The sequence below is a fragment of the Peromyscus leucopus genome, chromosome 1 (genome assembly GCF_004664715.2).
Source record: "Peromyscus leucopus breed LL Stock chromosome 1, UCI_PerLeu_2.1, whole genome shotgun sequence".
In the NCBI taxonomy this organism is placed as follows: Eukaryota; Metazoa; Chordata; class Mammalia; order Rodentia; family Cricetidae; genus Peromyscus; species Peromyscus leucopus.
The window spans coordinates 102,023,237-102,040,282 of NC_051063.1; the positions used below are offsets into that span (position 1 = coordinate 102,023,237).

The 17,046-nt window shown below is 44.9% G+C and overlaps 1 protein-coding gene and 1 pseudogene across 1 annotated transcript; both read right to left on the minus strand.

The window, feature by feature from the left end:
• Positions 1-1,619: 1,619 nt before the first annotated feature.
• LOC114706703 (olfactory receptor 52B4-like) lies at positions 1,620-2,564 on the minus strand. The gene has a single exon (XM_028889193.1). The coding sequence runs from the start codon at positions 2,562-2,564 to the stop codon at positions 1,620-1,622; it is 945 nt and encodes a 314-aa protein (XP_028745026.1).
• A 3,509-nt stretch (positions 2,565-6,073) lies between these two features.
• On the minus strand, positions 6,074-14,804 carry LOC114706658 (annotated as a pseudogene).
• Positions 14,805-17,046: the final 2,242 nt, after the last annotated feature.

Consider the following 17,046-nt stretch of genomic DNA (forward strand, 5'->3'; position numbering starts at 1 on the left):
GAGTATCAACAACACATGGCATATCAAATTGTAGTAAAACTAAGCACCTCCATACGTATTAAGGCTGGGCACGGTAACCCAGTATGGGGAGTAGGGTCCCAAAAGCCAGTAAAAGAGTCACAGACAGCCTCTATTTCCACTGTTAGAAGTTCCACAAGAGAACCAAGCTACACAACTGTCACATAGATGCAGAGTGCCTAGGTCAGTCCCATGCAGGCTCTCTGGTTGTCAGTTTAATCTCTGTGAGCCCCTGTGAGCCCAGGTCAGTTGATTCTGTGAGTTTTCTCGTGGTGTCCTTGACTCCTCTGGCTCTTACAATCTTTCTCCCCCTCTTCTATACTATTCATCGAACTCCACATAATGTTTGCCTGTGGGTCTGCATCTGTTCCCATCAGTTGCTGGATGAAGCCTCTCTGATAATGATTGGGCTAGGTACCAATCTGGTCCCAGGAGGTGGCCAGTTCAGGCTATGCAAATCTGCTATTGCTAGGAGTCTTACCTGGGGTCATCCTAGTAGATTCCTTACACCAAGTTTTTATCTGACCCTGAAATGCTTGGAGGGAAATGTTTTTATACTAAACATGTGCAGACCTTTCATTCTTGTCATTATTTATTTATTATTTATTCCCTAAAAAATACAGTATAGAAACTGTACAGCATTTACATTATATTAAGTGTTATCAACAATCCAGAGACAATTTAAAATACATGAGATAGCATGAACAGGTAATGTGTAAATGATAAACCATTATTATGAGAAACAGGTGTCCCAAGATTTTGGTAGCCATAAAGAAATATGAAATTAATCTTCCATAATACCAAATATGGCTGTTATTTTTGTCAACAAATAAACATAGGGGTTGGGGAGATCAGGATATAAAGTGTTTATGACAAAAAGGATGCATATCTGAGCCTAGGTCTCCAGTACCCCTGAAAAAGCCAAATTGGGTACGTGAAGAATTTGAATGTCCCCTAAAAGATCACTGAAGTACACAGCCTGACTTCCTTGTTGTTCTCCCAGCAGGCACCACCCCTTCAGGAACCACAGCATCCTTCCCCCAAAACAACTCAGCAGACTCAGGCTCCTCAAGGTTGTTCTGCACAATGGGAACCAAATACCTTACAGTCCCAGCTACATGCATGTACATAGTCCAAGAATGTTTTAATAAGAAATAACTGCAGAGCCCAAGAATCACTGACCCAGAAAGTCACTTAACGAAAACGAAAAGCATGAAGGGATGAAATGTTCTATGTGGTGGCCCAGGGATATCATAAATGTCTCAGAGCTTGAGAAACTCCATGGAGCAAATTCCAAGGCAACAGAGTGTTTTCAATCACTTTGTCTAGTTCCAAAATTCATGCTAGTGTCACAGGAACTCGATGTCTGGGAACAGCCCTGTCTACCCCAGATCTTCACAGGACTCTGCTCAGTACAATATGTGAGAGAATGTCACTGTTCTCACAGGTTATTCATAAAACAGCCTCCCTGGTAAAGCTGCTCCAGATGCAGAACTCACTGAGCCATGTGTCAGGTGACCTGTCCCATCTACCAGTTCCAAATACCACTCAATAGATAACTGTTGATTCCAAAATCTGAGTTCTGAGTTTTTGACCCAAATTCACTTATGTTTTGTAAACAAGATATGAACCACCTGCTCCTGGATTTGCTTGGTCTTGATTCCATAAATGATAGGATTCAACATAGGTGGGGCCAAAATGCAGACATTAGCCAGCAGGATGTGGATATGAGGTGGGATGTGGCGCCCAAACCTCTGAGTAAGAGTTGTGAAGATCCCAGGCCCATAGAAGAGGATAATGATGCAAACATGGGAGCCACAAGTGTTGAGAGCTTTGTGGCGAGCATCCTGGGAGGGCATGCTGAAGATAGCACGGAGGATCAGCACATAGGAAACAAAAATCAACACAATGTCTAAGACCACTGTTGACATGAGGACAAACAACCCATACCAAATGTTTACTCGGATATTGTTACAAGCATATTTTGCCAAGCCTATGTGTTCACAATAGGTATGTGGAATAATATTATTTTTGCAGAAAGTCAATCTTTTCAAAAGAAATATTATGGGGAAAATTGTACCATAACCTCTCAGAAGGATGGTCACTCCAATCTTCCCAATCAGAGAGTTTGTGAGAATAGTGGTGTACCTCAGGGGGTAGCAAATGGCAATGTAGCGGTCAAACGCCATAACCAGCAAGATCCCTGACTCAGAGACGAAGGTAGAATGGATGAAGAAGAGCTGAGTGATACAACAATCCAGAGCGATCTCCCCAGCATGGAACCAGAAGATGGCCAAGGCCTGGGGAACTGTGGATGTGGAGAGGACAATGTCTGCTCCTGCCAGCATGCAAAGGAAGAGGTACATGGGTCCATGGAGACTAGGCCTTGTGAGGATAATGAAGATGAGCAGGCTGTTCCCAAGCAGGGCAGTGACATAGGAAAGGAAGAAGGGGATGGAAATCCACATGTGCTGGTCCTCTAGACCAGGGATGCCCAGCAGGCGGAAGACGGTGTGACTTACAACAGTGTGGTTTAAGGTAGTCATACCCAGAAAACCCTTCAGATACCAAACCTCCAATTCACAGAGCTAGAAGAAGACATGTATTTCCTTTCTTTTTGGGTGATATCACTTGAGCTTTTGTTGTGTTCCACACCTTCCCTCTTCTTTGAATATGCAAATAAGAAGCACACAAAGATGAAAGATAATCTACGCTCCAATGAATGACATCCACCTAGAATTATCTCCAATTCATCAAAAATAAGAGACATTAGCCTATAAACCCTAGTTACAAAGAATCAAACACACACAGAATGAGCCATTCATGCCCAGAGATCTTGTCTTTGTTAGTAGTGAATCATAACATGAATAATAAAAGAGAAGAGAAGCAGTGTACATTAGCACACAGCCATGCACAGTACGGTTCTGAAATATTTCCAGTCCAAAGGAGCCGGAGTGGAGGGAGAGCAAGAGAGAGCCAAGGAGACAGATGTTTTTTCCTGTAAAGAGTCTTAAGCACACCTTTTCCCTCAATCCTTATCCTTTATAGATCTCAATGCAATAATTAAATGATTGCTGATCCCCTCATGCATGTTTACTAGACTCTTAACACTAGACCATAAAAGGCCAGTGATGTCCCAGGAATCAATGGATCTGAGTGTGGCACAGCACGGAGGAGTCAATCCCATCTATGAAGCCTCACTTGACAGCGGGCTGCATGCTTCATGTATTCTTCATGCAGGGAGTAGACATCCAAGTTGTTCTCCCTGCTCTGTACTTAAAAAAAAGTCGCATGAGGACCACTCACCAAAAATCACAAACGAGCAATTTATTCAAACGAAATCTGGAAGCTCTCTGACTTCACTGTGCTTACGTATGAAGACACACAGGAGGTTTTTTTGTTTGTTTGTTTGTTTGTTTTTAGACTTTTTCCTTTTTCATTTTTGAGATTGTAATATAATTACAGCATCTCTCACTTCCTTTTCCTCCCTCCAGACTCTCCCATATACTCTTCCTTGCTCTCTTTCAAATTCATGGCCTCTTTTTTCCTAAATATAACCTACTCAGTCCGTGTAAAGTTACTTGTATGTGTGTTTTCAGGACTGCCCATCTGGTTTTGGACAACCGCTTGGCATGCTCTCCCTGGGGAAGATGTTTCTCCCACTCTCTGCATTCCTTAGCTGCCTATAGTTTTTGTGGACTGGTTACTTTTAAGAAGAAGCAATGGCCGGGCGGTGGTGGCGCACGCCTTTAATCCCAGCACTCGGGAGGCAGAGCCAGGCGGATCTCTGTGAGTTCGAGGCCAGCCTGGGCTACCAAGTGAGTTCCAGGAAAGGCGCAAAGCTACACAGAGAAACCCTGTCTCGAAAAACCAAAAAAAAAAAAAAAAAAAAAAAAAAAAAAAAAAGAAGAAGCAATGACCTAACCCATGTTCCTGAAATGAGGTTCTCGGGGCTTTGTTCTAGGGAACCAAGCCTCCGATGACCCAAATTAGAAAGACAATCATTATTTCAGACATGAGATGGATTGCAGTTCTTGCTATTTGGAAACTAAAAGGTAATTTCATCATTGCCCTGAATATTGTTCTTCATTCACCAGCTTAATCCCTCAACGAACATGTTTTGAGCAATGGCCAGTTGTTTTGTTTTGTTTGGGGAAACATCATACTTCAGATTCAGATACAGGCTTGTGGCTAGAGAGAAGGGCGGACAGGCAAGCCAATAACCTTTGTGGAGGCTCTGGCTGGGCACTGAAGGCACCTCTGAGAAGAAAGGTGAACTCATCCTACAGTCATAAAGATGAAGAAGTTGAGGAGACTAAGGATATTTTTTCATGGAGGCTCGGTAACTGCTATCTATCTTATGCCTGTTAACGTCATTTTTCCATTCCTACTCCTGCCTGTCAGCCCATGGTGTTCTCCTCAGAGGAGCACCCGTCTCCACCTTTCTTCTCCACCTGTCAAATCACCCTGGCTGCCAATGTCCAGCCCAGGACAAGCGACCATGCCCTGAGCCCCTCAGAGGTCTTTTCACATGCAAAGGAGTCTGCAGGCTCCGTCAGAACGTCTTCCATTTCCTCTCCCCCCGTTCTCATTATTGGAACCTCTGTCATGTCCCCCAGGTGTTTCTCTTCACCTTTCAAAATGTTCCCTTCAGCCCCTGTGCTCTGGCCTCCCTCCATCCCCTCGCCCCCTACCCCTGCTCTCAGGAGGCCACGCCATAGCTTTCAGGTGTAAATGTATTAACACATATCCCATTGCCTCTTAGAGTCCTGTCACCTCTGCCCGTGTGACCCAACAGCAGCCTAATTCTTACCTTAATAACCAGGCCACCCACGGTTACCTATCTAGTCACCGAGTCACACTTGGAGACTTCAGGAACACACAGGAGGTCTGTGGCAGATTCAGCTCATCCTGCATCCGCTTTTTATCCTCTTTCCTGAGAACCCTTGAGGGAAGGCCTTACACCATGCCCTCCTGGGACTGAGCTGTGCTGCTCAACTGGTCTTCTTCCTAAATTACTGAGTTTCCAAAGTCAGCCCCCCTAACTCTCCATTCTCTTCTCTGGCTTCTCTCAAGATGGTGTCCTGCAAAAGCCTTCTCTGTCCACCCCCACAACTTGGCTAATTAAAGAAATGTTAAACACAAAGCCATGGTGCCACATATCTTTAGTTCCAACACTCAGGAGGCAGAGGCAGGAGGATCTCTGTGAGTTGGCACCAGCCTGGTCTATAGAGTGAGTTCCAGAACAGCCAGGGCTACACAGAGAAACCCTGACTCAAAAATGAATTAATTAATTAATTAAAATGTAAAAGCCGGGGCTGGAGAGATGGCTCAGAGGTTAAGAACACTGGCTGTTCTTCCAGAGGTCCTGAGTTCAATTCCCAGCACCCACATGGTGGCTGAAAACCATCTGTAATGAGATCTGGCGCCCTCTTCTGGCCTGCAGGGATACATACAAACAGAACACTGTATACATAATAAATAAATAAATCTTAAAAAAAAAAAAAATGTAAAAGCCAAGGAGGGTATACCTTTAATCCCAGCACTTGGGAGACTGAGGCAGGTGGATCTCTGTGAGTTCGAGGCCAGCCTGGTCTCTATAGATTTCACAATCTTGAAAAGCCATTATTATAACTCCCACGTCACAGCTAAGGATCAAATAAATCCCTTGACTTTCCAGAGTCACACAAATGAGAGGCAGGACCAGGCTTCCCCATGACTGTCTCATTCCACCATGCTGTCCCATGAGCCCAGCACACTCCAGCTTTGGGCCCTCTTCTTCCCAGCCCGGCCTCCCTCCAACTCAAAGCTCTTTCTTCTTATGAGTGTAGCCAGCTACAAAGTCAGGAGATGGAACACACCCAGCACTCTGTCTTATCAGAACCACATTTAGACCATCCCAAACTCCTGTCCCAAAAGCCTTCTCTAAAGGACTGGGGGTTTTGCTTTTGTTTTTCGGTGTTTGTGTTGTTGTTGTTTTTGCTTTGGTTTTTGCTGTTGTTGTTGTTTTGGTTTTGTTTGTTTATAACTTTTTTAAAATTTATTCAAAGTGATTTTATCTCTGTGTACACAAGAGAGCCACTAGAGCAGAGGCTGTAGACGACTCCTGTGTCCAACTGGGTGGGAGGACCTGCTTAGTCTTATAGTAAGGAGCCAGCGGTGAATTCTGAATCAGAATTCAGAATATCAGAATCAGGTGGAACTTAGCATCCTTATCCTTTCTGTTCCTCTCAAGATGCTTTTGGACAGTGACCGCTTTCTTAATCAAATGGTGCAGATTCTCAGGGAGGTCAGAGGCAAGGCCTTTGGACTTAAAGGATTCTCAAGATTTTATTACCAGTCACAAAGCAGACCTGAGCCACACCATGTGAATCCCTCAGGATCACACCTATTTGGGAGGGAGTCAGGCCAGTTTGCAAATCTGTTCCTTCACATAGGTGTCAGATGTCAGCTTCAGCCACATGAGGACACTACCATGTAGGACAGCATCAACTGGGACAGGCCCTTCCCGGGAGCATGCTGTGATCCACTATGGCAGAAGTCTGGCAGCAAAGAGAGAGCGAGGGAGGAAACAGCCTTTTTAACTTTTCACTGATTCCTTGTGGACTTCGCATTATGCATCCCATCACACGCATCTCCCGGTCCCCTCACTTCCACCCTCTGCCCTTGCAACCTCCCCACAAAACAAAATTTAAAATAAAACCAAAAAAAAAACCAAAACAAACAACAAAATAAATAAATAAAATAAATCTCAGAACGGAAGCTGTAGTATGACACAGTTTACCCTTCAGCCCATACATCTTTACTTGTAAGTGTTCATTGCAATGAGTCACTGGTCTGGTTCAAGGCCTCTGGCTTCACTACACCCTCAATACTGGGCCTCCACTGGGACTCCTCCTCGATATCCTGTTGTTCCCTGTGTCATGGAGATCCTGTAGCTTTGGATTTGTTAGTTTTTCCTCTTCACATGCTCCAGCAGTTCAAAATGAGGTGGATGTTGGGTGGGCTACCTCATAGTCCTGGTTCTGGGCCTGGGTAGTAGCTGGGTTGGTCAGCCTGCCAGCTTTCCCTCATGGTAAAAGACTAGGTTTAGCCTGGTGTGGTGACACATACCTCTAATCGCAGCACTCAGAAAGCAGAGGCAGGCAGATCTCTGAATTCAAAGAGTGAATCTGGTCTACAGAGTGCGTTCCAGGACAGCTAAGGTTACATAGAGAAACCCTGTCTCAAAAAAAAAAAAGTTAAACACAACTTTCCATATAAATAATAAACTGGTAATATTTATCAATGATCAATGGTTTTCTATCTATCTATCTATCTGTCTATCTATCTATCTATCTATCTCTGTGTGTTTGTGTGTGTGTGTGTGTGTGTGTGTTATGCACACATGTCTGCATGCTACTATGTGAATAGAGGTTAGAAGAGGCTGTCAAGTGTCCTGCTCTATAACTTCCTGTCTTGTTCCCACAGGGTCTCCCAGTGACCCTGTAGCTGAGCTGGTAGCCAGCAAGCCTAGGTGATTCTCCTGCCTCTTTCCTCCATAGTGCCAGTATTACAAGCACTCATGGCTACACTCAGCATTTTACACAGGGGATGGGATCCACACAAAGGTCCTCATGCTTGCACAGTAAGTGCTCTGACCCACTGAGCTATCTCTGCAGCCCCCAGATTTTGATCCTTTGTGACAAGGATTGTGTTGAAGGGATATTCACGCTCAGAGTAGTGGATACTAATGCAGAGTTCCATGGCCTAAGGGATAAAGTGTGCATTGTTCGTTAACAGGACACCCGAGCTGTGATTGTTCAAGACACAACTGGATTTGCTTTTGTTTTTAATATTTTTTTATTTTATTTACTTTTATTTTATGTGTATGGGTGTTTTGCCTGCATGTACATCATACATCCCAGGTGCCTGTGAAACCCAGGAGAGGACCTTGGACCCCCTGGAACTGGAGTTAACAGATGGTTAAGAACTGCCATTTGGGTGCTGGGAATCGAACCATGGTCTTCTGTGAGAGCAACAAGTGCCATTAACCACTGAGCATCTCTCCAGCCCCCGACACATTTATTTTCATTGCTTGTCTCCTTTGATTGTTTTATTTTCACTTCACCTGATGATGCAGCTAAGCAGAACTTTCTCTGCTTTTATCCTCCACTTACACAGCTTATGACAGACATATGAACAAGGGACAAGTAGAGACAGATGACCCTGAAACCAGCTGTCTTAGTTAGGGTTTCTATTGCTATGAAGAGACACCATGACCATAACAGCTCTTATAAAGGAAAACATTTAATTGGGGTTAGCTTACAGGTTCAGAGGTTTAGTCCATGATCATCCTGGCAGGACACAGCAGCATGAAGGCAAACATGGTACTGGAGAAGGAGCTGAGAGTTCTACACCGTGATCCAAAGGCCACAGGAAGTGAACTGTCTCATTGGGTGTAGCTTGAGCACGTGACTTCTTTGGGGAACAATGTCTGAGAATAGTACAAGTGGCTCTCCTTGTGGAAGACCCTGAAGACCCTGACCCACTTGGCAAGGACCTGTGGACAGTTCCCTGCACAATCCTGGGCATAATCCCGAAAGTGTATGGTCTATGTGCTCTCAATTGCTTTTGCTATGCAAGCCATATTACTGGCGGCTTTTAGTTTCACTTGTCGGTCATGGGTGAGATAACTAACACTAAGGGAAAACTTCCCCCTGATAACACTCCTCTGTGTGAGCCAGAGGGGATGTTGTTAAAAATATACATTGGACCTGATTCAGCCCCTAAGGTCTTTGATGTTTCAAGTGTGACCATGAACCCAGGCTTCTTAAGAACAGGATGTACCTTTCCAGCACAGCCCTCAGCTAGACTTAACAAGTCACAATAGGTCATGAAGTTTAATATTACATATTTGCATAACTGCTCTGGGAAGAACGATTTTAACCCCAAGAGTTTTAAAGGAATTTTATTAAATAGATGATATCAGGAGTTAATAGGAACATTCAAAGAACAGGGAATGAAGCAGAACCATAGAAACCCACAGTTCCCTCATTTCTCATAACTGTGCCAATACCCCAAGAAGTTAAGGGAGATGGACATAAGGACAAGGGACAAGCAGTACCAACCATTAAGAGTAAGTTTCTGTGTTATGTTGCCTGTAAGGTAAATGGGAAAACCTGGTACATCCCCGGAGGAGATAGAGTAGTACAAAGTGTAAAATGGATTGACCCAGGTTTGGCTGGTGAGTTGATCTTGAGAATCTAGATCCTCCCAAATGTAAATAGTAACTACCGGAGACAAAACTGTGTGTCACTTTGCATGATGCTATAATCTCATGTGCTGCCAACTGGGAACACTGTTCTACCTTAGGTGTGCCTGGTCAGAAAAGTTCCTTTGTAGCCTGCAAAACTACTTTGCTTCTGACGGTAGAGATACAGACCAACATGGCTACCGGTGGGAGAGCTGGGAGACGGAAGGGGAAAGAGACAAGGAACAAACTGATAATTATTGTAACCATTTTTAGAAACTTAGGAAGTAAAAGCTTGCTGAAAACTTGTTCATGCAAACCATTGAGGCTGCATAAATAAAGATGACTCGAGCTACTTGGGGCCACTTGTTTGAACAACAACAGGTGGTCACAGTCTTTTCTTGACAACAACTCCACCCATCAATCCCAGGTCTAGGAACCCATCTGGAGCAAGGCCTGCAGCATAGAATACCTCAAAGCACACCCCAGAGTGACACACTTCCTCCAACAAGGCCACACCTCCTAATAGTGCCACTCCCTTTGGGGGCCATTTTCTTTCAAACCACCACACCAACCATGGACACAGCAGCTGGCAACCATCAAGACAAGGGTCTTCACTATTGCCTTTTAGGCAATAAGGAAAATTATTCCTTATTTTTTCTTAAAAAATTTTTTTCTTAATTTTTAATCAAATTTTCAGTTAGAATGCAATATGGGCTTCATCATAGTCCCACACATCTAAATCACGGATCTCACTCCTGTCTGCTTCTTCCCCCACTCCCCCCCACACACACTTCTGTTCTCCTTCCAAATAGTCCCTCTTCTGCTTTCAAGTTCTCACTACCAGAAAATTAGTTGCGGGCAATATCCATGTTATGTTGTGTATATTTAAAGCTAGATTGTGTATATGGGAGAAAACATAGCATTTTGTCTTCCCCCAAAGAAGACAAATCCTCTTGTCCTCCTCTTTTAGGCTCCCTCACAGTCACCCTTGTACCTTAACGTCACTTACTAATTTATTGACTTATTCAAATCTGGACTCTGCATATGAGACAAGTATCTCTTTTAGTTGCTTCTTTATATCCTAAACCTGGCCTGTGCTTACCATTCTGTATGCACATGAACTATTTATTGACTAAAAATATGATTAATTAGGTGGGTGAACGTAAAACAGGAATACCAGAATTACATGACATCTGTCACTGGATGTAACTTTGAAGGTGCTTGGGTGGCATCACGTGTAAGTGTTCCCCAGTCAGGGAGCAGGGGTTTTGAAATATGTGAATGATGTTGATGAGGCTAAGGAATGAGATTTGGGAGCCCCTGACTATTCAATTTCAGGGAAGATTTTTCTCAAGAATTTCCTCCTCAGTTCGGTAACTGAGGCACCAGCAATAATTGCATAAATGACTCATCTACGGCATGATGTCTTCAAGTAGGTCTACACCCTGGGATGGTGAACTCCAGCCTTTAAGGTGTATGTTGCTCCCAACTCATCATTTCCTGGTAGTGAGAACTCTTGAAGGCAGGCGGCCGCAGCTTCCATTCCAGGCCACACTTCCCACTGTACCTGTTCCTCAATACAACACCTCCCTCACCCACCAGCTTCCCGGCAGGCTGTGCTCTTTACTCCTTCTGTACCTTTATCCTCGCTGACCGGTCTCTCAGGAACAGCTGCTTTGATGGATGAGTGAACTTGGGCTCGGACCTTATGCACTATCTGGATCTTCCTCTTTCACAGTATGTTACAATTGCTCCCCATACTGCGTAAATTTGCAGTTAACATAAAAGAAGTTACCTAGTTAATAATTTATGTATTTACGGGATGTACAACATGATGTCTTGAAAATACATATACTCTAGAATGGCCAGTCCTAAGATGTCAGCCAAAATACATGCAAACAAGGTCAGCACTAGCTGGACTCCGACACACGTGAATATATTTTTATATACAAACACGCATGCACACACCTCAAACTTGTGCACATGAGGCAAATGATGATACTTCTTCAGCCCACCCATGCCCTGCTCAGGAACCTCCACTCCTAGATCACGTGTGTTCGTGTATTATGTTGTTTTTGATGCTGCTGCTGTTTTCTGTTCTCTATTTTCAATAAACACGATTTTGATACTGTTGTATGACTTAGACTACCTTCTATTATAATGGAAATTGGCAGATACCAATCTTATTATTAATCTGCTCAGCAATATAAAAACGAATCTACTATTATTTTTACTTTTTCTTTAAGAACCTCATCTATGTATTTTGACCACACACACCCAACGTTTCAAAGACCCACCCCCACCTCTTTAACCCCACCAACTTTACATTAACCTTTTTCTTTTAAATCAATAACTCATCAACTCTTATTTATACTTTCCATAAAATTCAAGGAGTAAGGCCACAATTCCTCTCTTTACGTATCTCAAAATAATGCTAAACTAAGAGGCATCCACCAAAGGATTCACCCATGAGATCACCAACCTCATGAACTAGTCATTTCTGGAAACACGGTCACAAACACACCCAAAGGTGTGCCCGTTAACCTCCTACCTGTAGATGTAACCAACCGTCTTATTAAATAAGAAACACAGAAACAATGTAAAAGAGAAAGCCGAGAGGTCAGAGCTCAGAGCTAAAATCTCACCCTTCCTCCTGCTGTCCCAGCTTCGCGAAAGAGACCTACTTCCTGTCTGTTCGTTTTTTTTATAGTATGTTGTTCTGCCTTCTCATTGGTTGTAAACCCAAACACATGACTGCCTCATCACTGTCTGAATGTACAGCCCCCTAGGTCTTAAAGGCATATGTCTCCAATGCTGGCTATATCCCTGAACACACAGAGATCTATGGGATTAAAGGCGTGTGCCACCACCACCACCACCACACTCTTGCTATGGCTCTAATAGCTCTGACCCCCGGACAACTTTATTTATTAACATACAATCAAAATAATATTTCAGTACAATTAGATTACCACCACACCTACCCATTGTTGCTGTTGTTGTTGTTATTGTTGTTGATGATGATGTTTTGTGTGTGAGGGTTTAGAGATAGTCCTGACTGACCTGGAACTCACAGTGATCCTCCTGCCTCTGCCTATGTCTCTTGAATGCTGGGATTAAAGGTATGCACCACCACACCTGGCCCTCTGAGACTTCTCCTACTGCAATCATAGCCACAGTCAAAACTAACCTTCACAAGTGCACCCTTTCCTAACCCCACACAAGCACATCCTAATGAGCAGATTCTATCCTAACACGTAACAACAAGGACTGTTACGTGGTTTTGTTTGGTTTTTGTTTGTTCGATTTTAATAACCAAGTGAAGGAACATCAAAAGTTTATCAATAGATTAATGTTAATATAGTGTGGTTCTATAGGCCCATATATTTGAATGCCCAGTCACCAAGGAGTTGAACTCTCTAATAGGATTAAGAGGATTAGGAGGTGTGGCCTGGTTGGAGGAAGTGTGTTGCTAAGGACAAGCATTGAGGTTTCAAAAGCCCATGACAAGCCCAGCCTCTCTCTCTCTCTCTCTCTCTCTCTCTCTCTCTCTCTCTCTCTCTCTCTCTCTCAGCCTGAGGATCAGGATGTAACTCTCAGCTATTTCTCCATGCCTGCCATGCCTGCCACCATGCTTCTCACTGTGATGATCATGGACCAACCCTCTGAGGCTGTAAGCCAGCCCCCAGTGAAATGCTTTCTTTTATAAGAGTTGCCTGGGTCACACCGTCTCTTCGATGCAGTAGAACAGTGACTATGATGTGTGGGAATCCAAAATCGCCAACAAGAGACTGGGACTGAAATAACCATACCATTGCAGTGGAGACTTAGCCCCAGTACCAGAGTCATTTTCAGACTTAAGATTTAGCAATGATCGAGTCTCTCAGTCTCCGCACAGCTCCCTTGGAGGCAGCATTCAGACCTGCTGGTTATATAAGTAAACCTGCATTTCTGCCTGGGGCTCTTACCAGTGGTGCCTCTGCTCAAAAGAACTCATGCATAGACCTGATGGCATGTGCCTGCAATCCCAGCATATGAATCCTTAAAATAAGTAAATCTATTTTTATTCTGATTTATATCATTAGCTAAGAGAATGGAGAGTTCAGAGTTTAAATTATTATAATAATGATACTAAGCAATAAAAACGCCTGTGCCATTTTATAATGGTGCAGGGGCAAATCTATAAAGCAGTAAGTGTTTATGCTATATGTCTCTTGATTAAGGAACTTCTTGCATTGCAAATATTCCCAAATCACTAACCACCTTAAAACCCCTCAAGGTGCTGTCCTGAATCAGCAGCCATGCTCAGTGAGAACTTGGGAAAGATGCAAATCTGAGCCCCCAGCCACCGAATCAGACACTCTTTCAGTGGAGCCCAGGAGCTCTGGATGATTCTCAAGCACCTCTGCTTCTCTGCCTTCTCGTCAGACCTCACTTCCCTGCTGAGAAAAACAAAGAACAGCCTCAGGGATGCACAAAGGAACACAGCCACCTTAAACACAAACAGAGCAAGGGCAGCTTGGCAAGACCACTTTCTTTGTGTAAAGAGTGGTCCACGACCCAACGTGGGCTAGCAAACACCTTTGGCCAAGATGGCTTCCTTATCTGTGACATTCATGGTGACTGCTTCTTATCCCATTTCTTGGCGCTGAATTTCACAATGAATCCTTGTCTCAATAACTACCTTTGATAGAAGAAGAAAAACAAGTTTCTCCCACAAGGGAGACACAGACCAAGGTAAGTCCACGTAGGAAGAGGGGGCCTGGACTTGCCACACTGCTTGCTTCTAGCTCAGTCTCTCACTAGTATCCCCAGGGAACCTCCACAAGCTGTCGAGGTTCAGTCTCTAACAGGCCATTTGAGCTTCTGTTCTCTGCTCCTCTGATGTTCTGCTAGGGTTGGCCGACTACAAAGAATATTCCCTGCTAGACTTAGCACAAGACAGTCTGAGACAGCATTTGGGGAGACTTTGGCAACGGGAATTCTGAGAAACAGCCTATAATGTGGAGAGAAGAACAGGGACTCCTGGCATCACTGGACTAGCAAGATCCATATGAGAAGTCATATTTCTAAAGGGGAGGGAACATAGAAGCCTGTGTCCCAGAGTCCTCTGGAGACTCATACGTGGGGGAGACTGGTTCCTGACACCCACTGATGACAAGAGAGTCTCCCCCCACATATCTGATGAGATAAAACACACACTTTGGGAGCTACAGTCTTCCTTGCTGAAGCAGTTAAGGGAGAACGCAGGAATGTGCTCCGGCACTGCATTAACACAGAGTAGCATGCAGTCTCCTGGGAGAATTCTGCCAGGTACTGAACCACTAGGAAGTGCCAGGGACCAAACATGAACCATGGAAAAGTACTAGCTAGACCAGAGAAAAAGCCACAGGCCCTACACCAGATGCCCCCAAAGATAAAGAACAGGTTCGGTAGGTCAGGTAGCATACCAACAGAACAATGGGCCCTGACCAGTGGCCTTATCACCTAGCCTCGTGACTTGCACGTAGTCCTTCACCTGCACGTCTCCCTTCACCTGCACGTACGGCATGTCTTGCACCCCTTCCCTCCTTCCTGCCCCTTCCCATGCTATATAAGCCTTGCTGAGGAGAATAAAATTTGCAGCTTGATCAGAACACTGTCTTGCTGTCTTCTCTCGTGTCTCCCCCGTCCCTTTCATTCTCTCCCGCAGGTGGGTCGCCCCCGTTGACACCCCGCTGGCCGGGGCAAGGAAGGACTCTATGGGAATGGCAGGCATAGAGGCTGGTCTGCCCAGAACAGTCTCCTCCCATGCAGCCTGCTCTGCCAGGAAGGCTCGGTGCCAGAACAGGCCACAGGGAAATTAGCTGTGGCAGGAACTGGCCAAGGGAAGCAGGGACCTCCATCTGCCAGCTGCCAGAGTGTAGAGGCAGCCATGGCCCCCAGCAGGACTCAGCTCCCAGGAGTGGTGTAGAGAGCCTGTGCCAGGTAGAGAGAAGAAGGAAATGCAAGAAAGGAGCAGTTTGCTGCTCTACTCATGGCTCACCTGTGAGAGGAGGTGCACGAAAGCCCTTGGGACCCCTATGGGCTGGGTTTGGCACTCACGACACTCTTTGCTGCAGAAGAGAAAGGTGGTAAGCTTGCCAATGTTGCCACTTGAGAGCCCAAGTGCCAACAATGGCCTTCCTCCTGCTTCTGACTCCTCCCTCCGTCCTGGAGTTATCATCCGCCATGTGCTATATAACAACTTTTTATTCTACACCAGACCACACATACAACAGCGGTCCCATGAGACTATAGGAACTAACACCCCTGATGCCTAGTGCATCACAGAATAGTTCAGCCCGTACCTCATGCATGATCCTGGACTAATGCAAGAGCTGTCAGCTGCATAAAAGTATAACACACGCAGTCACACATATTCATAACCATAATAACCGGGTACTGTGGCACCAAGAAGGATCCTGGGGGAGTGCCAGGAATAGAGGCACACAGTCTCCTCACATGCAGCCTGCTCTGCCAGGGAAGGCTCGGTGCCAGAACAGGCCACAGGGAAATTAGCTGTGGCAGGAACTGGCCAAGGGAAGCAGGGACCTCAGCCTGCCAGCTGCCGGAGTGTAAGAGGCAGCCATATCTCCCAGCAGGACTCAGCTCCCGGGAGTGGTGCAGGGAACTTGTGCCAAGTATAGCAAAGGAGGCTTATATATTAAATATAATATACTCTTTATCATGAGTGTGTGTTCACACGTGTGGGTACAGTGTGGGTGCCACAGTACTTGTGTAGAGGTCAGAGGACAACCTGATGTTTGCCTTCCACCTTGTTCCAGACAAGGTCTCTTGTTCCATACATATACTGGGCTAGCCAGCTCCGGGGCTTTCAGAAATTCTTCTGCCTCTACCTCCTACCCAATGCTCCATAGACATAACTTCAGGGGACTCCTTATGAAAGAAATTAGTTTAAATAGTACTCAGTGTACCTACACCTACAGAAAGAAGCCCTTGCATTACTGTGTCTTTTAGGGTGCATAGTTTTTTCCAAGGCTTGATGTAATATCATGTTTTGTTCAGCATGGCCTTGGAGCAGTAAGAGGTACAGCTGGGATATAGCAGGTTGTACCCCCTAAGTTTTTATAAGTACATTACGATGTTCACACAACAGCGAAACCCCCAGAAAGAAGTCTCTCAACACAGAGCCCCATTGTTAAGCCTGAAACACACAGATGACACATAGAGTTCACGATAGAGGCAGGAGTTACCACAGCCACCATGACGGTGATCTGAGGATGATAGAGATGCTTTAAAAAGACAGAGTCAAGGTCCTGTGTAGACGGCATCCCACGCACTGCTGCTGGCCTGCACATTTGAAAGGGAAAGAGAAACAGCTCAGAAAATAACTGCTTTCTGAAGACCCAAAGAGAATGGGAAGAGGCGCTGCATAGCAGTGAAGTCTCCCTGTCTTGCTCCCATGGGTAGGAACACCATAGAATAACAAACGGCAAACCAACTCTGGACTCTTAAACTATTTGGGATTAAAGGCTTGCTTTATAAACCCAAGATTAGGTCACAGGGCCAAAATGCAGACCAAGCTGAAACTAGTCAGGTTCAAAATGGCTACACATATGACAAAGAGAAGTGTGAACAAGAAAAAAACCTCATCCCGTCGTGACATGTCCTTGTAAATCCTCCAAATCAATTCTGATGTCAGACACTCTGCAGAGCAAAACGGCATTTGCTCTTAATCAACCCTGACTCAGGATGTCACCCAGCTGAACTATAGGTAAGGCCTTGCTGTGGGGGTTACAACAGTGGCCTGC

Bases quoted from the DNA above. Each gene is read 5' to 3' on its own strand.
- LOC114706703 (XM_028889193.1), bottom strand. From the start codon at position 2,564: ATGACTACCTTAAACCACACTGTTGTAAGTCACACCGTCTTCCGCCTG.